We start from the raw sequence: 27,484 nt of genomic DNA, 5'->3' as shown, positions 1-27,484 counted from the left end.
GTAAGCAACTAGTAACGATCGCACCTCTTACATACAAAGTTCAGATATCCACTTTTGTTACGAACAGTGATTTTACATTCGACATTACATTATTCTAAGATCTCTTATCCTTTTTTACATACATACATATGTATGTAGAAGTCGACTTCGCACATTCCCTGGTGCGCTTCGTCACTACGTGAACTACCATCCAGAGGTGAAAAACTCCAACTCCTTTGGAAACAGGAATTAAACCCAATATTTTCTTTATTTTGGCACTTTATTTTAATTTTAATTGCAATTTGTTTATTAATCAAAATTGTACAATAATATCGAATTAATATTAGTTATTTTAGTTAGTTTATCCATTTAACGGTATCTATACAACAAACGTTAATATTAGTAGTCAAAAAAAAAAAAAACAAAAATGATCAAATAGATTATGTAATTAGATGTAGGCATTATAGTATTATCAAATTACGATTGGAAGAGGCGTGGCAGGACAGTGGGAATGGCTTCCACATTACATATAGATTTTGTTCACTTATTTAACAATTAACTCAATTTGCATTTCGTCTTCCATTTACCGTCAACTATGCAGCGTTTATAACCCATTTATTAATCAATTGGTTGATATTGGCCTTATATTTATATTTGCTGCTTGTCAAATGAAACTAAAGCCCACGGCCGAGCATTTGTTAGCAAATAGTTAGGGATTAGGGTGACCTGGCAGGGATTTATGGATATGTATTCGAACAGAAAGTCGGTTCCAGAACGGCATATATAGCAATTATATAATTTGATTTTGAGAATATGCATTTCTCGCTTTAGTCTCTACGTTTTGTTCAATTATTTTGAATTCAGTTTGAGCTGTGGAACAGTGCAGCATGTTCGATTTCTGAATATTTAGTTCGAGATGGGAAGTTCGATTGTTCGCAAAATATAGGACTGTGTTTCGAAAGGATGACGAAGGGATCACTTGCGGTGGCGCAGCTCAATAATGGTGGCACCCGAGCCACGTCTCAGGTTCTGCTGCTGGTGGTTCTGGATGTGGTGCTGGTGGTGCTGTTGCTGGTGCTGCTGGTGGTGGTGATGGCTCTGCTGATGGTCCACCTCGCTGCTGCGCCGCACAATGCTCGCCGTATCCTTGTTGAGCTCCACGGATGGCGGCGAACGCGAGTCCAGCGAATACTTGGCCTGCAGCGGATACTTTCGCGATCCGTAATCTTCGTCGCCATGGATCACCCGGTAGAGGTCTGGCGCCTGCTGGTGCAGGCCGCGCAGATACAGCTGCTTCTTGTCCTGCTCCGGATAACCGCCGTCATCCTCATCGTTGCCAGCGATCTTGGTCAGGTCCTTCTGACTGCGACTGATGAGATTCACAATCGATGGACTCTTGAGGCCGCCCTTCAGCGAGTTGTCCTTGCCAGAGAAGAGATGCGGATTGGACTTGTAGTTGGCATTGGGTCCCTGGCCGAGGCCGTAGCCAAAGTTCGGCTCTTGCCGCTGCTGATAGTTGTTCCGGGTGAGCTTTTCGATGTAGATGGGACTTGGATCGTTGCTGCCGTTCATGCCGTGCACATTGAAGCTCTTGCTGCGATTCAGGACCTTGGCGTAGGTGCGCGCCGGCTTGGCCGGTCCTTGCTGTGCCTGCATTGGATTGGGATTGCCGTTGCCGTTGGTGCTGGGGCTTAGGTTGGGATTCTGCTGATTCTGCTGACTCTGGCTATGGGGCATCCCCCCCCTTGGCTGCTGCTGTTGTCCAGGGGCAGAGAGGTAGCTGCCCCTGCCCGGAGCCGGCTGCTTCTCCATGGCATTCCCGAATCGCTGGGTGCGCTGTTCGTGCAGCTTGCGTGGCAACGTCTGGGCCGAGCGGTAATCCTGCTGCTGCTGGTGCAGATTGGGCGTGGAGCCACTGAAGCGCTGGCCATGCTTCTGGTAGCGACCCAAAGTGTGCGCAGCCGTCACTGGTGGCGGAGCCCTGGACTCGTAGTAGTCATCCTCCCGCTCTAAGCGCTCCAATCGCTCCATGCGCTCATCCGGTCGCTCCATGTTACTGGAATTTCAAATGTTTAGGTGTATTAGTGCCTTAAATCTGTAAGGGATTAGCATGATATCCTTACCGCTGACGGGGCCGTCGTTCGTAGAGGTTCTCCTTGCCATAGAGCGTGCTGGAGTAGGGATCTTCGCCCAGGTAGTACCGCTGCCGGGGACTAATGGTCTGCTCCAGGTGCTGCAGTTGCGGGTCCGCGGATTCGGCACGCTTGAAATTTTGTCGCGACTGGGTCTCTTGCTTGAGAGGATCACGCTCCCGATCTCGTTCCCGTTCCCGCTCCCGCTCTCTTTCGCGCTCCCTCTCCCGCTCCCTGCGTCGCTGATTGTCGCTATTGGAATCCTCGGAATCGTGACTACCGATGTGCCCATCGATCACATTGTACTGCTGGTAGGTGGTCACCGGCGGACCCACTCCACGCAGATCTTGTCCCGGACTGGGCGACTGCTCGCGCGACTTGCTGGCCGCCGATTTCATTCGGAACTTGCGCTCCGCACTGGCCGAACGGATTTTGCTGACCAACTTGCGCAGCGAATTGCCAATCACCTGACCCATGCGACTCGACTTGGACGTACTAACGCCGCCGCTCATGGCCGAGAGATTCGATGTGGACGCCGAGGTGGCTCCCGGTGGCCGGAGGTTACCACTTCCTCCAGTTGCCGGCGGATAACTGGATGTGGGTGCGAATCGTGTGCGCTGCTGCTGCTTCCGGCTGAGCGTCATCGTGCTGGCAGGCAACTCCCTATGGGAAATATATAAATTTGTAAGTTAACAGATTGAAAACATTTTTTAAAAATATACTAACTAATTTAAAGCCGATAAAAAAAAACACAAAAACATTGAAATCAGAGATATGTATATGTAATAAGTAAATTCTTCAGAACCAACCATTAGAAATATTTTAAAAATGTTTTTAGATATTAATTATAATAAAAGTAACTATAAATTAAATAGGTTTAAAAAAAGAAAAGCTTATTTAATTCAAGAGCATTTAAAGAAAATATATAAAAAAAAGCTCAAAAGACAGATATATAGTCATAAATATTAATCTAACAGTTTTTTAAGAAATTGTTGTATTAAAAATACGCGAATATGTGTACACTCTACAGCTACACTTTGCTAAATCCCATTAGTTGTTTGATTTCGAGCCAGGGCGCAAAAGCAGCCGCAGCGCTGAGGTGGCGACAATAGCAAGCTTCAGTGAGCTTCGCGCCTTATAATTCCCAAGCGCTTATTCCGCGAGTGGTGCGCATAAATAGCGCTACCCAATTGACTCATGCGGCGGTCGAGCGCCTCGCAGCTGTCAAGGGTTAGCCACATTCCCGACTAGTTGCGGTATACGTCGTATATTATACGATTGTACGATTTCGATAACGATAACGATTACCACTTACAATTTACATTACAGCGGTTACGTTGATTGTATTTCTATAAAACCAAAATCAATTTCAAAACAATACAAAGCTTGCGAGGTGCACTGGGTGGGGTTAACCTCTCCCAGTGTATCGCTATTTTGAAACCGTTTAGGATTATATCTCAAATTGAGAGGTTCTTTTTTTGCAAATACTAAAACCTATGTAGCATCATAGCCCACCTGGTCATCAGGTAATCCACCTGCGGCGAGGACGAACGACTGCGACTCCTGGGCGGCGGCGAGTAGTCCGGCGGAGGCTCCAGTTGGTTAACCTGCGACGGCATCGGAGCCTGCGACTTGACTGGCAAATGGGCGCTATGCGATGTGTGGGAGGAGTGGCTCTGGCTGTGGCTGTGGCTGTGGGTGTGGCTGTGCTCGCCCAGCTTCTTTTCGATGGCACGTCGTCGCTGCGGGACAGTGGGTCGGGGATTTTGGCCCAGCTGGCTGCCACCGCCGCCGCCGAATTCTAGTGGCGGAACTGCGGCCGGTGGAGGAGCAGGTGGCTCATAGCTCTTGCCCCGACCATTGACCAGGGCGGGAGCCACTCCATTCACCGCATGGCCATTAATGTGGTTGCCGTTGATGTTGTTGTTGCCGCGATGACCGTATGCCACCCGTTTGTGCGAGGGCTCCTCGGCACGCGGTGATATCATGGATGGACCTGGTCCCGGTCCCGGTCCCGGTATGGCCTCCAGATCGTCCAGAGCATCGCGAGAGCCACGCATCGAGCGGGCCAGGAACTGGGAGGACAGGCTCTGGCGCTTTTGCTGCAGTATATCCTCGCGGCTGACATAGCTGTCCTTGGGCTGGCCCACCACCTGAGCCTCCTGGGCCAGGGCAGATCCCTGACTGGAGCCGGGACCGCTGACCTTCTTCTTGAGGCCATTGCGACGGATGGTCTCCTGCAGATCGTCGCGGAAGGCCTGCGACGAGAAGTGATTGACCGGCGGACCGGGATCCTTGCGTTCCGACCAGTTCGAGATGCCCTGAAAGTACTTGGAGCGACCGCCAGCCGCATTGGCTGGTGCCTTGCGCTCCAGCGCGGCGGATGTGGTCATGCCAAGGGGATGTCGATCCCTATCCCGCTCCCGATCCCGTTCCCTTTCTCTCTCCCGCTCCCGTTCCCGTTCTCTCTCCCGCTCCCTTTCGCGTTCCCTCTCGGCGCTCCTGGGCAAAGTTTGCGGATGATGGCCATGCGAGATGTGCTGCGGATGCGGATGCTGCTGGGTGGCCAAATGGGATTGGGCATGGCTCTGCGACTTGATCGTCACATTGAAGTAGCTCTTCTTGGTGGGCTCCACCTCGGCATCGGCCTCGTCGTCGCGGGAATCATTGGAGGCGGTGGACTCGCTGCCAAAGTGCGACTCCAGCCACTTCATGGTCTCGCCCTTGCGCGTCTCCTCCTCGCGATCGAAGTCCAGGGGTCGCTTGGTGAGCGCATCCTTGCGATCCGCGAGCAGGGCCACCTCTGCAATTGAATCAAATCGCATGTAACCAGATTTCATATATCATTTTTGATCAATCACAAATGATTTTAGGACCCTAAACTAACTGATTAACGTGCTTGAATAAATAAATGTACAGTGTTAAATTCTCGATTGTTAACTGCGATGTATTGTACTTATTTAAATTATTGATATAATATCTTATTTGCAAAGCAAAATTGAAACGAGTTCTTCGCTTAATCAACTAATCTGATGTCATCGGCTATAAGTTTGTCGAATATGTCAAATTAAATGTGGAACAATCTTTTATACAAATATCATGGTTACTGAAATAGAAAATCTAGAATATATCTAGATGGATAGACAGACTCACCCTTCTGCTGCTGCTGCTGGGATCGTCGAAGCTTGCGCATCCGGTCGGATAGGCTGTCCCAGTCACCTGGTCGCTCCAGATCGGCGGGACCGTCCTTGTCCATCTGGGTGGTCTCGGCGGCGTAGCGCATCTCGGTGGATTGGAGCCGACCGTTGGCTAGCACGTCCACATGCTGCTCGTCCCGTTGGCGGAAGAACCGCTGGTTGGCCGCCGTGGTGGTCACCTGCTCGCCCACCTGCAGCTGCAGCCCACGATCATCTGTGGCGCCGTTGGCTGGCGGATCGGGCAGCTCGTCGTCGAGGATCAGCTCGTGCTCGGTGGTCCGTCGACTCTCGGTGACCAGGGTGCCGTCCTCCTGGGCCAGGCAGCGCTTCTGCGTGTCCTCCGAGTCGATGGTCTTGCGCGACTTGCTCCGATTGGCCACCACCTTGGGTCCGAGCGGCACCAACTGCCGCTGGCTCTCCGGCGAACAGAGCACGGCCTCTAGGTCTTCAACACCGTCGCGAACTGCGTTCACGTAGGTCTGCAAAAGTTCAAAATAAATTGTTTTAATTTGATTACATTCATATATATAATATTTATATAAGGGTATAAATTGAATTGAGTGTCATAATATTCCCCCGATTCACTTAGCGCATTTTCCCAATCGGTAAACCAATATTATCTGTGGCCCATTCCCCACTTCTCTCACAAAGGCTTGCATCACTTTGGCAGCGATGCAGTCACTGCACATGGTGGCTCCTAGCCCCATCCCCATCCCCATCCTCCTCCTCCTACTGCTCCCCCGCGAACCCCTTCCGCACCTTAGTATTCAGAGCAAGACAGCGAGTAGTAACCACAACGCAAATCCACACGATCCACTTACTTTTTCGAGTTGCCAACGCGGATGGGGCAACGTCATTGGGGTAACGGTAAAAGTCAAGAATGCGACTCAAGAATGAGCGGTGAAAAATGGGTGGGGGTACACCGAAAAAAATATTTACTTGTCAAAAAGGCTTTGAAATTGTGGGAATAATATCTAAGAATTATAGTTTTAGTAGATTCTTATTAATAACATGTACCAAACTTTTTTGGAGAGCTATTGAAATACAAAAAAACCAGGCAGAATATATAACATCTGGTGAACTGAACCCAAGCGAACATAATGTATGATATCTACATCGAATTGGATTACATATCGAATTTATCTAGGTAAATTTGAAGATCTATCAACATTTCTTTCCGTGTACGGTGGATTGCAGAAGGGATCGCTTCGGCATGGACAGCTCAAGGTCGAATCGCAATGGGTATCGCATCTTGGATTTCTTGGATGACGAGCAGATGGCACGCCTGGGTGACGCTGGTCAGTGGATAAAGAGCTGAAGAGTTGTACCTCTTCGTCTTCGTCATTCGAAGCCACAGTCGATCCCCCCCTCCCCGTTCCGCCGCCCCTGAACCTGTTGTTTTTTTGTTGTTTTTTTTAGTTTTTTTGTTTTATTTATTTATTTTGTGTTGTTTGTCGACGACCTTGCGTTAACGGTAACGCGCGTAGAAAGTGTTTTGTTGTTGCTCAGCCAGTTGGTTTTTTCCATCTCTCTCGCTTTCAGCCAGAAACTTGATGGTCAGTCAGCCTCTAAGCCATATTTATTTACTCAAAACCACTAATCCCGTCTGTTTTCTTTTTTTTATTAAAGTGCTCCATTGGACACGAAATCTCCAAGCCTATATGTATATACATACATATGCTGATAGGTTGAAAACTTCTTCGATCGGTGATTAATATCAATCGATGACGTTGCTGCTGACGCAGAGGCGGTCACGAATCACCTCTTCATCTCCTCCGCTTCGAAAAGTTGGCCTTTTTGGATTTATATGGCCCTTCACCTTTATATCCCCTTATGCGATCCCCCCTTTTGGCGATTTGATTTCGGCATTGTCGAGTTATTTGTCATTGGCCAAAAATACCGCAATCACCTTGGGGGCGATTCTGTTTTTGGAATAGCGAGCATATTGGCTAGACAAGTGATTCGGTCTGTGATTTATCTAAATCTAATTGCTATTCAATTATTATTAAATTAGCTCGGTATGAAGCATTAAAAATAACTATAGAAGAATACTTGTAATGAGTATGTAGCGTTTACTATCTATCAAATAAATCTAACAAATTCAGATAACTTGGGTTCAAAACAAAACTGTTACACCCCATATTAGATATATATTTATGAAAGATACAATCAGTTCTCCCGTGCCACCCACTGGCCCACCCAAAAAAATGTCCTGGTTAAACCCATGTGCGTTGACAACTTTTCCCGCATGTTGTGATTTATCTTGATTCGCTTTATTGCCTTCACCTGGCCGAATCCCAAAAGTCGAATTTGAATTCCAACGAAAATCGACTGCAAATAGAGGGTTTCCCAGGTGCATGAGGGTCCGGGCCCGGAGGCAATGTAAGTACTCATACTGATACTCGTAGTGGTACTTATACTCGAACTGGTACTTTAAGGCCCCGATACTTCGTATGCATGCACTCATGTTGCGGCCAGCATATTCAAATGGACATTTTGCTGGCCAAGTTGCCTGGCCTGGCATGACAAGTGGCCAAAACCAAGAGCCAGCAGAAAATATGTACATAAATGAAAAACAAAGCAAAATCGCAATGGGAAAAAAGAGAAATGAGCAAATTTTGTTAAAGCCAAACCAAAGGGGGCGGAATGGCGGTGGATCTGGCTCGCTATTGGTATCGAAGCAGGCTACACAGAGACAAAAAGTGCCCAATTAATTGGTGAAAATTAAATGTAATATTTAGTATAGACACGCAAACAGTTTACCCATGTTACAAGAGCATCGCATTGAGCTAGGTTAAGTAACAAGATTGCAAAAACATTGAGGGATCTTAAGATCTTGGTATCTGCTGTTCTGAATATATTTGAAGGAATATGTATTAAGAATAAATATTACAATAATGGAAAGATAAGATAACAAGAAAAAGAGGTATCTCTAGGTAACTCCTGGATCTATGGGATAAATATGGGAATCACTTTGTAACAAAAGTTACCCGGTACGACACTGATAAGAGGATAAGACTATAGGAGCAGGGAACGAGTTCTTAAAATGCCAATATCTCCAGTTCACAATGTATATGGTTGTAAGGAGACAATGGATGACTCTAGCCTTTTTCCCCCTGTGTACACGGTGGAGCGGATCGCTTGGACCCAGCGACCAAGACCGAGCAAGACCAGTTTGCCTTGGGAGTTGCTCAACCTCTCCGAACTGAGGCAAACCGAACCCGAACCAAACGGAGCTGGGCTGAGCTGAGCTGAACTGAACTGAACTGAGCGAAGCGGAGCGGAGCGGAATGGAGCAGAGCTCTCGATCGATTATTATTATTGTAATTCAGTTAGTGTGCGGCCAACGCCAACGCGCCTGCATATGATAATCATGTCTACACGGCAACAAAAGCCGACCACATTCCTCTTCACCAAATCAACAGATAGCATCAAAGGTCGTTTGTGTGGGTCGCAAAAAACCCAAATGCCTTCGACCTTACCTTTTTTATCAGAGTAATTAGATATTAACAATTTCATTATAAGCAAATTTACAATTTTTTGCAATTAATAACGATCTTAAAAAAGATAAAACATGATCTTTGTGAATACTAAAGAATACAACATAGTAAGTGCAACGACACTTTTCCAAGCAAGCTAGATTTTTGAGAATGGTATATCACCTTTGTCATCAGTTTTCAAAACTAAATCAATATAACCCTTTAAAATACCATTTAAGAGATATGTAAGTAAGTCAGAAAGTTAAGACCGAGCCAAAGTTGATTTTAGAGGTCACAACACATGTGTGTGCCCATTGTAAGTGGTAATCTTAGTAATAAGTAAGTGCCAGTGTACGCGTTAGTTGATGCTGGTGTTTTTGGGCTTTAATAGTTGAAGCTGGAGTTGAATTCAAATTCGTGGTTTGAGCAGGGAAAGATACTTGGATCTGTGGGCCTCGGACGCCAACTCCAACTCCAACTCTAACTTGGACTCGAAGTCGTTTTATCGTTTCCGTTGCGTGAATTGTGGAGTCTAAGTCCCTTTAATGCCCCTTTGGACCAACTTTAAGACAACTTTAGACCAACTTAAGACCCCCTGAATCTCAGCTCTGGCCGGCTGCTGCTGCTGCTGCCGCTGCTGATTGGCATTTGCTGATTAGAGTTGTTTGGGCTGGATTGGATTGGATTTAGCATGTGGGGGCACCTAGACTGACTCGAAACGAGTTTTCGACCAGGCCAAGTACCCACTCACACAGAGCGCTACGTGGTCACATAGATACACCTGGAGATGGAGACTGAGCTGAGACTGCCGCTGAGACAAAGAAGTACACACGTACCGAGAGATACAAAATTTAAATTCAAATTCCAAACACTTTTTGTGGTCGCTTTCCACAAAACTTCTCTGAATGTTGTGGCATGGACGAATTTAATGTGCTATGTACTTGTGTACTGTGTACTGTGTACTTGTGTATATCTCGCACCGATTCCGCAATTTGTTCGCAATGGGGTTTGGTTGGCTGGATGGCTGGATGGCTATATGGCTATATAGCTGGTCGGTTGGTGTTTGGTTTGGTTTGTTTGTGTATATCTGTATCTTAGGTTCATGGACCTGCCGCAGACACGCCTAGAATCCAAGAAAGCCAAGCAGGAGCAACGACAACGGCAGCAGCAGCAGCAGTAGCTCTTTGGCTATTGATTAAACCTGGCTCAGAACAGGTCTGCCCCGGGCCGAAAGCCAGCTGCTCTGGGTTTTTGTCAGAGGTTTCCGAGGTTTCGCCTTCGGGAGAGTGTGCACTCCCATCGCCCTCTCTCTTTTTCTTCAGCCAGCCTCTGACTCTGTCTCGCTCGATCATCCCAGTGTGTATGCCTCGCAGTGTTGACCATCGTTTTAGCCATTAGTTGGTTGGACTAAATGAAATACCTTGTAACCACTTCGCAATGTTGTTCTCGTTGATAACATTTTCAACTAAACGTTCTAAAAGAAAGCAACCGTCTACCATCTACAATGTCTACAATGTTCAAAGCTAGCACCAGTTGGGAATTACAGCAAAGAAACAATCATGAAAAACCCATATTGACAGACAACGAATTCAGGAAAAGATTCTTTGTTTAAAATAATTAACGAACGTTAACGAACGTAATTATTTATAATCAATTACTATAGATATTTATATACAACTGATAAATAGTTGTTTGTAGCCTGTTTGGGATGTAGTAGAGCGGACAACTCTGATGCCTTGTAAGTGTCCGTATAACGACCACAACAAGAGCCCCAACACATCTTCAATGGCATTAACTTTTTGGCTTGGCTAATTACCAACTACCGGTTTAAGTTGGTCTTTTGGGTACCGAAGACCACGATGGGAATTTGTTTTAGGGGAGGAAATTTCGGGATGCTTATTGGTCTTAATTATACCATTAGGTATTGGAACATATCGCACCTTGATAATTATGCAAATTGGGCCTGTGTTTCTCCTCCTCCGGCTCCACCTTCTCTCTTTTGTTTTTCTCCTTCTGCTCTGCTCTTTCGCCAACTTCTTCACAAAATTATCGATGCTCTAATCTCTGTTGCACCATCTACTAACTTGGCCAAGACGACCCACGCATCAACAACTAAATTAAAACAAAAACTAAGCCGCACAAACACAAACAGACACACACACACACACACACAAAACACTCATCAATTTTCAAATGGAGAGAGTGTAGCTTGTTTTTGTAAACAAAAAAACCAACAACAACGCACAGCCGGAAAGATTGGCGATACCGATAGATGATTAACGATTAACGTGCTTTTCCACCGATTGTCTTTAATGCGATGATAAATAACAGATAGCCAAACAAACAGAAATAACAGTACATCAATGCACAACCAGACGGGACGACGCGAAAAGCCAACAACCGAGTTGTACTCTCATCGCTCGCTCAACGGCAACTGATCGTCATCGTCCGAGTGTCTCAGAAGGCAAGGTAGTGCAGCTCCAAAAACAACACCAATAACTTTCGAATGAGCTTGGAAGCAACAAAAGCAACAATGGCCACAGAGCTGAGTAAAAAAAAGAGAGAGAAACACAGTTAGGACTCACAAGTGTGAATGCTGCGCGAGTTAAACATGAAAAAACTTGCAATCGGAAATTTGACATCGCTTCAACGCTTAAAGGATACTGTTTAAAAAGGAATATTTTATCAGATATAGTACAACACAAATACAAGTTAAGTAGTTTATAATGATGGTTAACTTTTCCTTGGTTCATTGCATTGGGTGTGCACTGTACAACAATACAAAAAAAAGCCAACTATCCAGTGCTGCTACATTGTTGCTTTTCACGCCGAATTGATTTTCAGTTATTTACGCCAATTTTCGGTTTCGGTTCGGCCTGTCCACAGTCCTGTCTCCGATTACACAGGCAAAAAACACTCAAAGAAATTTGAATAGAATACAAGGTTACAAAATCATTGCACAATATTTGCATGCCCAGATAAATGGGATGATGTATAGCTCGCACTTTTAGATAAACCAGTGAAAGGTTAAATTAAATGAAATCTATCTGATGATAATCTGGCTACTAGCTACTGATCTTGGCCTGAACCGCTCCTGTTTTCGCTCAACCCAACCGGTCTTGGGTCGATCTTCTTCTTGTTCGGAGCGGCGAGTGGAGCAGAGCGCCACTCGTGATGGAGATGAAAATATGGTGAGCCCGAAGACGAAGCCGAAGCTGAAGCTTAGGCCCAAGATGAATAGCACTCCACTGTGGGAGGTCGGAGGTCGGGAGTGGGCGGTAGTGCCACGACCAAGTCGGAGTGGAGGTGGAGGTTTGGCCCATAGGGCCCCTTCTAATGAGAAAATTGCATCCCTTTCCCGCCAAATGCTTCGCTTCAAAGCCATTTTCCAGCCAATCTCTTATTCTTGATGAACCTCGTGGTAAATTGGAACATAAAGCCAACTTGTAACAAGTTACAGTGGAGCGTTTACGTGATCTCAGGTTGCAAACATCTTAATAGAAATTAATTGAAACCCACACCGATTTGATCATAAGTAAGTAACCCACCTGATCCGTAAAGTCGCCGTGATGCTGTACGTCCTCCGTTTCGTGGTAGTCCTTGATCTCCTCGTGCGATATGACCCTCTTGTCGTCCGTCTGACGCACCAGTCCGTCCACCGGACGCGGAACCATGCGCTTGACCAGCTTGCCGGCCCCATCGGCCGGTCCGAAGACCTCCTGGATTTGGGCCAACTGCGTCTCATTTATGGCGCCCGCCTGCAGGGCGGCCACGTCGATCAGCTGGGCATTGCCATCGAGGTCATCCGGCAGGTCAAGGTCGCGTTTCTGAAGTCGAAATAAGGAAAAGCGGAAAGTGATGATTTAATGGTAAGTCAAATACTACAAATTGACCCTGTTCTTTATAGCAATGTAATCGAATCACTTGACCCACCTCAGTGGTTTCCGTTTCCTGTTTATCGGTGTCCTCGGTGGTGTTGGTGGAGACAATCGGCCCCGAATCCTCGATCACTTTGCCATCCTGCAGCTTCACCTGTCGCTTCACCCTCGTCTCGATCTGTCTGGTGGTTGTGAGTTCTGTCTTGCGCTTCGTTATCCACTCCTCTGCAAAAATATTTTAATCGCAAAAGAACAGAAAATCAATTTTCGGCCAAAATCCATCATCAAAAATTCGAAAAAATTTGAGAAAAAAAATTTAATTTTTTCTGTAAACACAGTTCGATTGGAAATTTAATTACGAATTCAACGAGATATGACATTCCATATTTGGACCAATATTTCGAATGTTCTGATCAAAATACTGATATTTAAATCGCAAAAAAGCAGAAAATCGCTTTTCGGCCAAAATCCAAAGATCATCATCAAAAAATTGAAAAAATTTGAAAAAAAAATTTAATTTTTTCTGTAAACACAGTTCGATTGGAAATTTAATTACGAATTCAACAAGATATAACATTCCATATTTGGACCAATATTTCGAATGTTCTGATCAAAATACTGATATTTAAATCGCAAAAAAGCAGAAAATCGCTTTTCGGCCAAAATCCAAAGATCATCATCAAAAAATTGAAAAAATTTGAAAAAAAAATTTAATTTTTTCTGTAAACACAGTTCGATTGGAAATTTAATTTCGAATTCAACGAGGTATGACATTCCATATTTGGACCAATATTTCAAATGTTCTGATCAAAATACTAATATTTAAATCGCAAAAAAGCAGAAAATGGCTTTTCGGCCAAAATACAAAGCTCATCATCAAAAAATTGAAAAAATTTGAAAAAAAAATTTAATTTTTTCTGTAAACACAGTTCGATTGGAAATTTAATTACGAATTCAACGAGATATGACATTCCATATTTGGACCAATATTTCGAATGTTCTGATCAAAATACTGATATTTAAATCGCAAAAAAACAGAAAATCAATTTTCGGCCAAAATCCAAATATCATCATCAAAAAATGGAAAAAAATTGAAAAAAAATTAAATTTTTTCTGTAAACACAGTTCGATTGGAAATTTAATTACGAATTCAACGAGATATGACATTCCATATTTGGACCAATATTTCGAATGTTCTGATCAAAATACTGATATTTAAATCGCAAAAAAACAGAAAATCAATTTTCGGCCAAAATCCAAAAATCATCATCAAAAAATGGAAAAAAATTGAAAAAAAAATTAAATTTTTTCTGTGAACACAGTTCGATTGGAAATTTAATTACGAATTCAACGAGATATGACATTCCATATTTGGACCAATATTTCGAATGTTCTGATCAAAATACTGATATTTAAATCGCAAAAAAGCAGAAAATGGCTTTTCGGCCAAAATCCAAATATCATCATCAAAAAATGGAAAAAAATTGAAAAAAAAATTAAATTTTTTCTGTAAACACAGTTTGATTGGAAATTTAATTACGAATTCAACGAGATATGACATTCCATATTTGGACCAATATTTCGAATGTTCTGATCAAAATACTGATATTTAAATCGCAAAAAAACAGAAAATCAATTTTCGGCCAAAATCCAAAAATCATCATCAAAAAAAAAAATGTACCTCGGCATATTATTGAAATTGTTTTTTTTCGAGCTATCTTTATATATGTATATAATATCTATAATTTTGTTTTGTACTTAACAATAATTAGTTGTAATTTCAAGTTCTTATCACACTTCCGTATTCAGTCGCTAACACTTTCATACACAATAATCGTATCTAAATTTTGGGCTGCATCCCAAAAGGCGGCTATCCAAACTGGCGGATTGATTGGCCATTTGAAGCTCGGGTTTGGGCCAAAATTAAAGCTCCTCAGAGCCGAGCTTTTGGGGCAGCCAACTGCAGATTTGCAGATTTGCAGACAGGACCAGATGTTGCCCAATGACTCTCGTGCGGCCAACTGCTGCAGTTGCTGTTGTTTTTGTATTTTCTTTTTTTTTTTTGGCACCAATTGCAACAGAGCCAACTGCCCAAGATGCCTCATTTGCATGTGGATAATGCCCATTTTGAGATCTACTCCGTCGCTTCTAACAAAAGAAGTCGCAAAGTCGGAAAGTCGGAGGGGCGTGAAGCGCTCCAGCGCATTCGAGCTGCTCGCCAAATTACGTAATCCAGACCAAGTTGGTCTCTCGGCTAACTGTACTCTGAGCCTAGTGCTGTCCGATTTTTTTTTCACTTTAGAAAAAAAGGCTAAGCTTAACCTGGCACGTTTTCATTTTTAAGTACAAAAAAAACTGCATTCATTTCACAGGGGGGAAATGAAAAACTTATAAGATCGATGATTTAACAAGTTAAACAAAAAAAAAACCCACAATATTGCATTTGTTTCAGATAATTTTAGAAACTCAGGTTGAAATGAAATAACCATAAGTACCTACATGGTCAAAAGTCTTCCATAATACTTTAGTCGTTGGGCAACCTGTACCAAAGTCCAGAGACCAGGGCACAGAAATCTGGGAGTTGGAAGCCCAAAACTCCGAGCACGGACATCCGCGAGATTTTGTTGCCTCCACATCATGTGGATGGAAACACGGAGCATGGGCTTTTCCCGCAGTGCCTGGGCTCCAGCTCTGGCCATTTTTACCCCCGCTACCCATCTCTGGATCTCGGCTGCATTGCGATCGCTGGACCATTAAAGGTCGCACTTATATAATCTATCTGCATTTGCAGTGGCAGCGGCAGAAACCGAAACGAGACGTCGCGTTGTCTGGCGTCTGTCTGAATCTGAATCTAAGTCCGCGTCTTGCTTCGAATTCGAGACCGCAATTGCAGTCCGCTGGGCAGTCGATTGAACTACAGTCCGCATTGCCTATAGAGGACGCAGCCCTTTGGGGTACTGATTGCAATTCGGCAACTTAACTACTTTCTGCAAAAGCTTCATTGATAAATAAGTAGTAAGTAACCTTAAATTGAAGTTTAGATGCTACCACTTTCTCCACATCTAATATGCTACTTTATATACTTTTTTTTTTTAAATTATAATGATAGGTAATGCATTTAAGAACAAAAGCCTGAAGGTATTCCTTATGTAGGAGGTGTCACTGTGCCAAGGCCTTTGCCCATTGTTCGTCTATACATACAAATATATTTTCCTGACCAGACTGTTTATCTTTATCATTTGCGCACACTGTATATATACATATCCGCATTGTTGCAACTGCTGCTGGTTCAGTTTTTCCCGCCCCGCCCCCATCCCCCCCTTTTTTCCCTTCCTTCAGGGCAGTCAACCACTTCATAAATAGCAACAATAACAATAACAACAACACCATCGACAACAACAATCACAATTAAGCAAACAAACGGCACAAGACGAGGAGAGGAAAATCGTAGGAAAATGTGGCCAGAAAAAAAAGGCTGTGGGTCGGGGGGAAAATGGATGTAGGAGCAGGGAAGGGAGGAGGAAATTATAAAGGGGCTTTTCAGCAGGTTGGATATCGGGTGCAATTGCATTCTCAGTTTCGTTTGCCATTGTTTCGATTGGATTCAAAACTGAAAATGGGGGAAAAAAAAGCAGAAAATATACCGAACCAAAAACCGATTCGCTTCAATCGATTGCGCTTGGGCTCTTGACGCTAATGTGAATTTATGTTACTTCGCCACGCCCACTTAACAAGCCTCGGTTTCAAACGATTTCCCCGCATTTCCACCACCGCACCGATCTGCCTGCAGGTCTTTCCACAGCACCCAGATATTGCATTACATCTCTGGCTGCGATCAGCACTTGTACTAATTGTGGTATCGATTATGGCCTGTCAACCTATCCTAAATCCATTTTCCATTTTATAGACCACCCCCTGGGCATTTGTGACTAGGCACACAGAGAAAAAAAAGGGGGGAAGCCAAAAGAATCCACAGGGGAAAGGGGTATCATCAATTCATCATGGATCATATTAAATTTGATACTTAGGCAAATATAAAAAATGAATATACACAAATGTGTATTACAAATTACAATAATACAATTAAGTGACTTTCCAACCGAAAGCTACAATTTTCCCCTTCTTGTCGCAGTTAAGGAGCCACTTCCTTTGCAATACAAATAAAATGCAAACTAAAGTAGCAGGTCGGTGGCAAGTAGCAAGTGGCAAGTGGCAGGTGGCAGGTGGGAGGTGCGAGGTGGTGTCGCTAGGTGGCGCACCAATTATTGTAATTTTTCCAGCGCTTTTCCTCCCATTTTTGCATATGGCTTGTCAAGCTGGCTCGCGAGTTGATTTTTAATGATTCGCTAACGTGGGAAATCTTTTGCTGCTGCAGCACTGCCACATTGCCTTTTCCTTGGATCATTTTTCCAAACAATTCAGTTGGCAGTCTTCCATGCATTTGCATTTTGTTGTTAGCCGCTTGTTATTTCTAATTTTTACACGTTTTTTACGGTTGTTGTGCATACATTTTTCAGATTGCCGCAAGTAATCGACTTATTGTTGCAGTTGCAACTTGCAACTTGCCACTTGCTGGTTGCTGGCTGCAAGCTACTGCTGCCTGTGGCGCCTTTGTGTTATGTTAATCACATAATTAAATCAAAACTTTCTATGATTTCCACGGGTGGGATATATAATTGAAAAAAAAAAACAGAAATAATAATAATAACAGCAGGGAGCGAAAGGAATTTGGGATTAGCAGCTGAAATATGAATATGGAAATGGATCGGAATCACATTCAAAGCATTCGCTGCTTTCGCTTGCGTTTCTCAACTTCCCCAGCGGCCAGCGGGTCGTATACTTAATGTGCGAGAGGTCAGTTGTTTGCCACATAAACCGATTTGCTTCACCAAATTAAGCAGCTATTCTACGTTGCAGTATAAGTGAACTATTACAGTATAAATCAACTATTGCACAACCACAACCCGCAATCGATAATCAAGTGAGTAATGCAGTCACTGGATTTGACTATGTCAAACCACTGCTATCGATGCATCCGATCTATGGATGGATCTCGGCTGTTCTACTCACTCCCTGTGATCTCACTGGTTGGTGGCAATTTGCTGTAGTTGGCTGCTGCTCGAAGGCTTGGACATGCCAATGGCGATGATGTCACTTGATTGGCTCACCCACGATCTGTTCAGTACGTTCCGATTGATCACCGTCTTGACATGAACTGTCGAACCCACTTCGTCGCTGGAGATCGCAGTGATGTGATAGTTAAGTAATAGTCATTTCGTATTTGTGTTTCCCTCACGTATCTACTTATCACTCTTATAGGCAGATAGTGGTAACTCTTGTTAGCTTAGATAACTAGTCTAAAACTACTTCTGATGGAACTTATTGCAAATGAACCTCTAACCTGGAAGGTATTAGTAAGTCTAGATCTAAACTAGATGAACTCACCTTCTTTGGTAATAGCTTCTGTATCGCAATTGCTTGCCGTGATCTCGTTGCTGTCCTCGTCATCTTTGGGTTCGAATTCGACCTGCGAAGTATCAATGTCGTAGAAGTTAACGCGGGTCACGTGACGCACGTAGTCAGTGGTGGTGGTTGTGGTGGTGGTGGCGTTAGTAAAGCTCCCGTTGGGCAGTGACGATTGGACGCGAAAGATGACCGGTTGCTGGCTGGCCTGTGGGGCAGGATGGGCAGGATGGGCGTTCGTCGACCAATGGAGGCCATGGGATCGCGGTGGCTTTGGCACGGCGTTCGCCGTCTGCAGGGGCATCCAACTTCCGTGGCCAAAAGCGGGCAGTGGTGCTGTGGCTGTGGCTGTGGCTGTGCTACAACTATGACTAGGTTGCTGGGGATAATGCTCCGGATTTTGCCGATTCTGTTGTTCATTCTGTTTTTGATTTGGATTTTGATACTGTTTCTGTTTCTGATTCTGATTCTGTTTCTGGTGGTGCAACTGCAGATATCCAGCCGGAATGGCTGTGTCGCCCGTGGATGCCGACGAAGACTCATTGCTGCTGCGGGAATCTCCACTTCTGGCCACCGACGCTGGTTGTTGTGCTGCTTGGTGGTGGTGGTGGTGTTGGTTTTGGTGTTGGAGGTGTTGCTGGTATTGTTGGTGGTGCTTGGATGGTGCGTGGCCGGGATCATGGGCGTGGTCGTGGGCGTGGCTGCTGCTGCTGCTGCTGCGGCTGCAAGTGCATGGCGACAGTAGGAGGATCACCACCATTCGATCATCTGGCGCTGGCGGTTGCAACGGTGGCTGTGCTCTAACTGCCGACTACATCTGCTCGCCCCGCTCTTCCCGCCAACTTTCCTTTCCCGTTGCCGTTCCCCTTCCAGTTCCCGTTCCGCTTCCGCTTCCAGTTGCAGTCGCACTTCCAGCTCCAGCTGCAGCTCCAGTTTGTGGTATTGCTCGGCGGCAAGTCCAGAGCTCGCACCACATCGCAGACGCGATTCACGGCTCCAGCTCGCGAGGATTAAGCCCGGATTCTAAGCCAAACCATATCGGAAAACAATTAAACCAACGAGCGGCGAAGGAGAGATAAAGAGCAGGAAAAACCAAAAACTAGGACAAACAAAATCTATATATTTGCTGATCAACCAGAAGGTTTAGAAACGAACTTTTAAACAATCTTAAGCCAAGTTACTGCTCATGGTTACTACTTAGCCTGGATACAAATTGTATGGTACTAGCGAGCTTGGATTTCATAAATACAATGCTAGTGTATATTTTCCACCAAAATTGTATCTAAATTATGTACCCATATTCGTTCGAGTGATAACCATGGATGATACACCGCCCGCCCCTTCGGTGGGCGTTAAATTCCTCAAGCGTTAAGCCTAGAACGGTTCTGCTAGCTCATTAAGCCCCAGCCAAGGGCCATAAATGGGTTTCGGGTCCGGCATTTGGGCCACTATATCTGTTTTGGTATCAAAACATACATATACATATATATTTTTTCATTGGCCAGCGAGAGAAAATACGGGCAGAAACCCAAAAGGGCAACGTGCACAGTTCAAGGCGATGAAATGGAAAATAGAAGTGGAAATTCGGACGCAAAACAAACTTTTGGGGCCCACTCTGAATTAGCCGGACCCAAAGAGCGGCCAAAGGTCAGATCACCAGACCCACGGCGATGGCAAAACCAACAAACAAACAAACAAAAAACAAAACAAGACCAAGTGGCCTGTGAAAATGTTGCCCTCTGACTGCAGTTGCTGTATTAGGGAATATTTGGCTATACACGAAGATATCTGGCTGGATTTACACAGAAAGCTGGTAAATGCTTGCGAAATATGCAATACTTGAATCGGTAATTAAGTCGGTAATTCATTTGAATACTTTACTTTTGGTTAACACTAAGTAGGCAATTTTAATCCACATACGTTTGTTTGCATAGCTGAATATTAGAAATAGTTTCGTAATTTACACAACTTTCGCTAAACAATGTCAGTTTAGTTTCTATTAGTTTCCTTTAAGATTTACCTAATCTGCCGCTTATCTTTAGCGAACTGAACTGTAGTTTCCACATACCAACTTCAGATACTAACTGTTTATGTTGACCATCGCTCTTGTGCACCCAGATTCTCAGATTCTGCTTCCTACGGATGTTTCCCAGACGCGAGAGTGATATATGTATCTATGTATCTATGTATGTACATCCAAAAGTTCGTTGGTGCGGGAAAAACGATTCTTGAATCGATAATTAGGCAAACGGACAATAAATCTTGACCGGGTTGTCGACTGGCTGATTTGCTATTTTCGGTTTTAGTTTTTTTTTTTTAGCGATATACCTATGACGATGACGTCAGGCCAGCACAACAACACACACTTAATTGTGACTGCAATTTGGCCATTTTTGTAATTGCTTCCGGTCAAATCGATTTGTTGTTTTGTAAAAGGGAATCAATGGAAGCCACCGCAAAAAAAAAAGAAGACAAATAAACGCAAAAATATGGCAGAGAAGCTTCTGAGTTCGGATTGTCGGTGTGCCGCTTAAGGCGATGCCAAAGCCGATGCCTCCTCTTTTGTGACAGGCTTACTTGGGCCCAAATCAAAGGGGGGTCTCTGCTGGAGAGGGGCGGGGGTGTAGTCACGCCCCACAATGAGTCACCAATTGAATAATCTCGCTTGTTTTCGGGGGAGCTGGAGTTTGGAGTCGCAGCATTGGCAAACTTTGACAATTCCTAATGCAATCGCAGTGCCTTTTACTTGACCCAAAAGCAACAGCAGCACAGCACTGAGAAAAATCGAGCTTTCAGATGGACAATCAATATTCAGCTTACTTTTATACCAGCTTTAGTCTTTTAAATGCATAAATCTTGTCTTGATTCTGCGTTCTAGGCTGGGTAGCAGGGTCACACTGCGCATGTTGTGTGACCAAGCATCAATGAGAAGCATTGCTTGAGATGTTGCTGTATACTTTTTGTGTGTGAACAAGAATGTTGATAAGAACGACCTGTTTTCCATGTGGTAATCCTGTTATATCTTCAGGTTTCACTCTTTTTTTTGTGTGCTGCAACAGCAACTTCATATATGAAGGCTTTGAGCTGTGCGATCTGAGCAGCAACAACAAAGTTGCAGCCGAGCCCACAAGTCACGCACTGGTCAAACCAACGACGAATAGGTATCCAAAACAACTAGTCCCAGCCAATCCCCCAAAAGCCCCCCATTACCCACTACCCTCCATCCTCCATCCACCACCCAAAGTCCCCTTTTCCCACCGGCATGTTGTAGTTGCATTTAATTCACGCCTTTTGGCCATACAAAGACATTGAATTGTGGCTGCTGTCCAAAAAACCAAAAAAAAACCGAAAAAAAAACGCAACACACAGGCCAAAAAAAAGAGTTTTTCCTTTTAGAAGAGCGGGAAAAAATCTTAAATAGTTCACCCACAACAAGCAAAGCAACCGCAACGGACAAACAAGTTGAGCACGTATAAAAACAACAATAAACAAGCGGGCAACAAAACTCTTTTTCAAAAAGGCAGCCACACATAACTGGCAACTAACAGCCGCCGACAACAACAATAATAATAGCAAACTGATATAACAACAACAACAACTGCATTAGTTGTGGGTGCTAGTGAAAAACCCCCACCCGCCTCCCACCCCCTTGGAAACTTGATGCACTGGAAGAAACTCGGGCAATACTGTTCAAATTATTACTGTTCTAGTGGGCATTCATAGTAATTTTCGTTTAATGATTTTGAAATATATTTTAATATTTAATTTAATAATGAATTATTAAATGTACAAAATTCTTGAGGAGTGTGCCATCCCTTTTCTCGCGGTGTTGTGTCCAACACTTTGTGTGCAGGCTTTGATTTGTTGCTATATGTGAGTGTTTCTCAGGCCTTGTTGTTATATTGCCTGATCTCTCGGACTTTGGGGGCCTCTTAATGGTGGGAAAATATTTCCGTGGCCCGCTGCAAAGGGGGGCTGGGTGGGGGGTGGGCGGCCAACTGGCAATATTGCGCCAATAGTAGAACTAATTCGCTGGGCCAACATTGCGTATGCGCGATGGGCCATGTGGGTTGAGTGATGCAACGCGCAAAGATCAACAGAATGGCAACAAAATAGTAATAGAAGTACAAACTAAATTGTTTGTTGTTTGGCAAATATGCAGCCGAACAACAACAACAACTACAACAAATGTCACGACAACGAATGGAGCAGTAAAACGAAGCGAACAACATACGAAACGAACGACGAAGAGTGAGTGCAAAACAGCAAAAAGGTAAAAAGCCCAAGTTAATGATTAATTTTTTGCACGTATACGCCACTTGGGCCGCGAGATCTGGCAACGGGAATGGGTCGCAATATCACAAAAATATATATGTATATATATATTCAATTCTACAATTGTGCACAGCACAAAAAACATATATCTTTCGTACGCCAAGCAATGCTCATCGCTGGAAATTTCACGCACATGCAGATTAGTTGTTGAGCGAAATCTATTTGTTGGCCTAGTTTTCTTAATTGTTATTGGCTTTTCGCCCCAAGCTGTTGTTCGCTATTTGCAATGCTCTTGAAATTCCACTGTTCTACTGCTGTTTATTTAAATATTTTCTATTATTTTCTATTTTCTGCCTTGCTGTCGTATCGAGATCAAAATTGCATGAATAACGAAATATTTGTATGCATTTAAATAAATAGTCACAGCATCAATATCTCATGGCATCAATATGTCATACTTCAACTACCGAGTCAATGAGGAGATTGTTTATATTTTATCTTACTGAAGAATGCAACTGCAAGTATTTGGCCAAGTGTAGACCGCTAGAACTTTCAAATATCGACATGCACCTTACATTTTCCGAGATATCTATGCAAATATGCAGCCAAATACCTTTCGAATGTCTGCAATCACGACCTAGGAACAAGTTCTTGGGCATAATGCACGCTTTTTTCCGAGTGTACTTGCCTGCCGCTCACCCTTCGCTACCCCTCTCACTCTCTCTTTCGCGATCGCTGGCTATTTTTATCTCTTGCACTGTCACACTTTGCACTTTGCCTTCGCCATTCAGGCAATTAGCGCAAAAAACCGCACGAACAATAATAAAACCAAATAAAAAATATAAAATAACAAATCAAGTGCAAACAAAACAAAACACAATTAAATTTAGATCAATTGAATACGAGCGGTTTTCAATTTAAGCGGTTGTGTTAAATGAAGCGCCAACGAAATGGAAATTGAAACCGAAACGGAAAACGATCGTGCCAAAAAAAAACACCGAACCGAATAAGCTGGAAAAACTGAGTGCTGTGCCGCTGCTGGAAAACGGAAAATGGTTAATGGAAAATGGAAAATTGAAAATCCGAATGAGCGCGCGATCGCGAGCGGCGTGTTCGATGGCGCGTCTGCGACTGCTGGCCGTCGGTAACTGCACCGTTAGTTTGTTACACCTGAGCTGAAAAACTTTATTATTTTCTTGCTGTTTTGCTGTTGTATTTTTTCCTCTGCCGCCGCTCTGTCGACGCTGGCAGCCATTCATTGTTTTTGCCCGCTCGTCGAGAGCTTTACCTGAGCCACCTTACGCGATTAACGTGGCCCGAATGTGAGTACACTTCCAGCCAACAGGGGAGTACAGCAGCGGTCAAAATAATAAGAGTATGCGGTAATGATGATATATGAACATACATAGAAACCATGTCATTTGTGACAGATATGGAGAGCTTTCTTAAAACAGGTGTCTAAAAGTATGCTTTAATGGTTAATGGTATGGTTTAGAAATATACTTGTCCACACTTTTTAATTTATCTTTAAAGTACTTAGCTACCACTATTTGTTTGACCGCAACTGTAGGTAATGGTATTGTAAGTAACTGCGATGGGTTAGGGGGCAGTGGGTGGTCGTGGTTGTGGTTGTGGTTTAAAGGGGTCCATCTAGCACTCACCAGTTCGTTTTGTTCGTCTTTGGCGCCAGCTTTTGATTTGATGCTCTTGCTTAAAGCCATAGCCGCTGCAGATTTGTCAGATTTGTCTCATAAATATACGAGTATAGTCGAATGTACTACGTTTACTTTGCTCCTACAGTTCTTTGACTTTGCCGATTTAAACCTGTTTTCTGTTTGAAATAAATAGAAATGGTTTTTGGTAAAATTTGTAATCACATTTTATTCATTTATTAATTTTTAAATAATTATTCAGCAGTTTTAATTAGTATTTGCACTAAAACTTTTTTAAACAATTTGTTTTAGCTTTTGATATTTAGGTTCACCGGTTTCCGTCTTAGCTTAGCCGAGTTCCAAACTTTATTTCCGCTTTAATGCCGCTGAAAAGTATGCTTCAAATTGAAAGTTTTCTCAAGAGGGAGTTCACAATAAATTCCGAGAGATGGAGCCACTCGATAGTGCATTTAATGCAATACCAACGAGATTTAAAACGATTTATAATCAGATTCCACAATTATAAACGCCACACAATATTTATTTAAATTTTTCACAAATATTCTCAGTTTGCTGAATTCATTTCACATTTTAACACACTTAAATCGATTTGTTTATAGTTTAGATTTAGTTGTATGTGGAGAGCCATAAAGAAACATAGATTATCCCACATTCACTGCTTTATTTTTGAATCGTCCATTTAACCGATCGATCACCCCATCAAATGTACAATTAAACCGATAAATAGGTGTTAACTGGTTTACCATTGAACATGGGCTTTTTATTTACTTGTGAATAATTTTTATAGTTGCAATGATTGCGGCTGAATTTCGTATGCCTCTTAAAGAAATTTAATGATTGGAAATCTACAAAAAAAAATCCCCCATTTTCATGCTAAATCAAAGGATCAATTATTTTGTTGTCGTCCCCTTGACTCGGATTTTGTGTTCTCCACTTCTCCGATCTTTGGCATCGGTCGATCATTTGGATAATTGCTGCCTTCGAACAACTTTGAACTGACTGAGCGGCCCACTCGCAGTTTTGCCGCATAGTTTCGAACGCATTTGGTCAAAATGAGTTTTAATTTTCGTTTTTGGCCAAAGCCAAAGCCAAAGTCAAATCCAAATCATTTGGAACGCCTTCGCCTGGCGACCCGCCCCCGCCTGTTAATGAAACTCTCAAGCGTTCTCGAAACAAACAAAAAAACAGAGCCCGAAACTAAAACAGAAAACATACAGACTTAAACACAATATTACTGTTGACACACAAACGGGGTTTGGAGTCAACAAATCTACCAAATCGGAGGATTTTACGATGCCCGACGTCAAGGCGTTCTGTGCACAGCGAAGAATATTTTTGGTATAATGTTAAATATATAAACAAAATCAAAAAGCTTTAAACTCGCTCTTATAAAACGACTTTAAAGAATGCTGACAATAACTAAATTAAAGAGCGAAATCATAAGATGTAAAGTAATCCCATTTACTAAATAAACATGTTCATAGACATTTTCCGCTGTGTAGATCTTCGAATCGATTTGCATATGTACACTTTACATATGGATATAGTCATGTATGTGTATTTGGACATATATCAAATATTGATAGCTGCTCAAAATGACGAAACGATCGAGTTATTTGCGCGACTTTACTTAACTCATTCTTGATGCTGTTTTCTTTCTTTCTTCGACCCACACAAAGCGAGTATCTGCCATACATTATATACACGTTATAGAACCGTGATCTGTCTGGTGTTGACTGTATGTATTTGTTGTGTGGCATACGAAAAGTAGAACTTGTCAGTTTGTCGTACCTGTAACCACAGTGCAGCATTCCTAACGCGATCCTCGCCTTGAATGAACGAACTCGATTCGATTTCATTGAACGAAACGAATAGTTTGGTGAATGAAGTGATTAACGAACTAATAAAAATGTATTTATTGGCTAATTTGTTGGAGCAAATTAATCATGCATCTATAGAGTTGTGGACCTATAACTCAATGAAATACCTATTCATTAAACATAGGACTCCTTTCGGAACCTGAAGCGAGGACTTCATCCCTGGGTTCCACTGTGTTCACTGTGATCATATGCAAAACTTATTGGGGCGATCGTAATGAAAGCGATGACAGTAACAGCGAAAAACAGGGCTAACTGATTTAGCGTCACCGATGTGCGTTAACTCAATTCCATTCCACTAGAATCCACTAGAATTTGATTCGTTCGCATTTGTGCAGCTAATGGCAAACTACCCACGTACACTGACTATATATGCACCTTATAAACGGTATCACGTACCCGCACTTATACGGATGTGTTCTAGTTACATACATATGTAGATCCTAACCCGCGATGGGGATGATACACGAGGTCCCTCTTTGGAATAGGTTTTACATTAGATACGTATAGATGGTATATCTATGTATATTTTGACTTTAAAGGCCTCCATTTACACTTATTTCGCCGACAACTCTTCAAAGTTATCCCGCTTTCTGATCACTTAACACTGGCCATCAGCAGATCGCATATTATCGATCACTTAACAAAAACAAAAAAGAAAAACAAACAAGTCAAGAGTTTGTGAGTTGTGGACAAACATGCGGTTGCTGAGGGGCTGGGGTGTTGGCCAATTAGCCAACATACACACACATTGGCAAACAGATGTTTCTTAAAAGGCCAATAGGGCGTCATACAAGCCGCTAAAAGGCAGTGAAAACACGCGCTTTTCGTTCTTTTCAGCGGGAAAATGGTATCCTTGCAATGTCATCACGTGCCAAAGGGCCAAAATCATAGTACATACGTATATGGCCGAAATGGGCGATTTTGAGCCGACTTTTTGCCCTGATATACATGTGTGGTGATTATGGGGATATATGGGGAGATATTTATTAGCAGGAACGCGGCAAAGGCACAACAACAATACAGTAAACACAGTGCATCCGATAGGCACTCACAATCACACTCACACTCGCACGCGGACATTTGGAGCCGAAGAGAGGATCGCATCGAATCGAATCGAATCAAATCGAATCGAATGGAATCGGATTGGATTGGATTGGATCGGATCGCGTTGTTTTTGTTATTTTGGAGCAGCAGCCCCAGCCAAATGGTTTGTTGCCAGATTCACAACTGATCTACCTGCTTGGCTTTGCTGCCTTTGCCGTTTGTTATTCGCTTTTCAGTGGTTGTTGCTGCTGCTGCTGCTGCTGCTGCTTTGGCTTTTGGCTTTGGCTACAGCTTTAGCTGAAATTGGCGATCGCCGCTCCCTCTTGGCGCAAACCCCCAACCCCCCGCCACAACCCCCCTTGCCCCCCATCACCCTCGCTGTCGCTACGATCGGCATTTTCCATTTTGCGGTCGGTCCATCTGCTGGCCATTCATTCAAGTCCGACTTCGGACGAGAGAGCACAAGAGAGCACGAGAGAGCGCC

At 43.5% G+C, this 27,484-nt stretch overlaps 1 protein-coding gene across 2 annotated transcripts; it reads right to left on the bottom strand.

Moving 5' to 3' along the window:
* Positions 1 to 427: 427 nt before the first annotated feature.
* LOC122623197 (serine/arginine repetitive matrix protein 1) lies at positions 428 to 27,175 on the bottom strand. 2 transcript variants are annotated; one of them, XM_043802205.1, is made up of 9 exons: positions 27,021 to 27,175; positions 24,065 to 24,234; positions 18,111 to 18,192; positions 12,721 to 12,890; positions 12,336 to 12,614; positions 5,265 to 5,787; positions 3,627 to 4,914; positions 2,103 to 2,774; positions 428 to 2,035 (listed from the first exon to the last, which is right to left on the bottom strand). In XM_043802205.1, the coding sequence occupies exons 2-9, from the start codon at positions 24,122 to 24,124 to the stop codon at positions 955 to 957; spliced, it is 4,155 nt and encodes a 1,384-aa protein (XP_043658140.1). In that variant the 5' UTR covers positions 24,125 to 24,234; positions 27,021 to 27,175; the 3' UTR covers positions 428 to 954. The 2 variants fall into 2 exon arrangements, with proteins under 2 accessions (XP_043658140.1, XP_043658139.1); XM_043802204.1 differs by lacking the exons at positions 24,065 to 24,234; positions 27,021 to 27,175 and having other exon boundaries at positions 18,111 to 19,366.
* Between the last annotated feature and the right edge of the window lie 309 nt (positions 27,176 to 27,484).

The sequence above is a fragment of the Drosophila teissieri genome, chromosome X, assembly GCF_016746235.2.
Source record: "Drosophila teissieri strain GT53w chromosome X, Prin_Dtei_1.1, whole genome shotgun sequence".
NCBI classification, from domain to species: Eukaryota; Metazoa; Arthropoda; class Insecta; order Diptera; family Drosophilidae; genus Drosophila; species Drosophila teissieri.
This window is presented reverse-complemented; position numbering and strand designations above follow the sequence as displayed.

What these genes read in the sequence shown, in the direction of transcription:
- LOC122623197 (XM_043802204.1), bottom strand. Translation starts at nt 18,888, where the DNA reads ATGGTGGTGATCCTCCTACTGTCGCCATGCACTTGCAGCCGCAGCAGC. An exon ending in AGAAGCTATTACCAAAGAAG is followed by an intron (nt 12,891 to 18,110) that starts GTGAGTTCATCT and finishes ATATTTTTGCAG; the next exon opens with AGGAGTGGATAACGAAGCGC. An exon ending in AGGAAACGGAAACCACTGAG is followed by an intron (nt 12,615 to 12,720) that starts GTGGGTCAAGTG and finishes TTTCGACTTCAG; the next exon opens with AAACGCGACCTTGACCTGCC.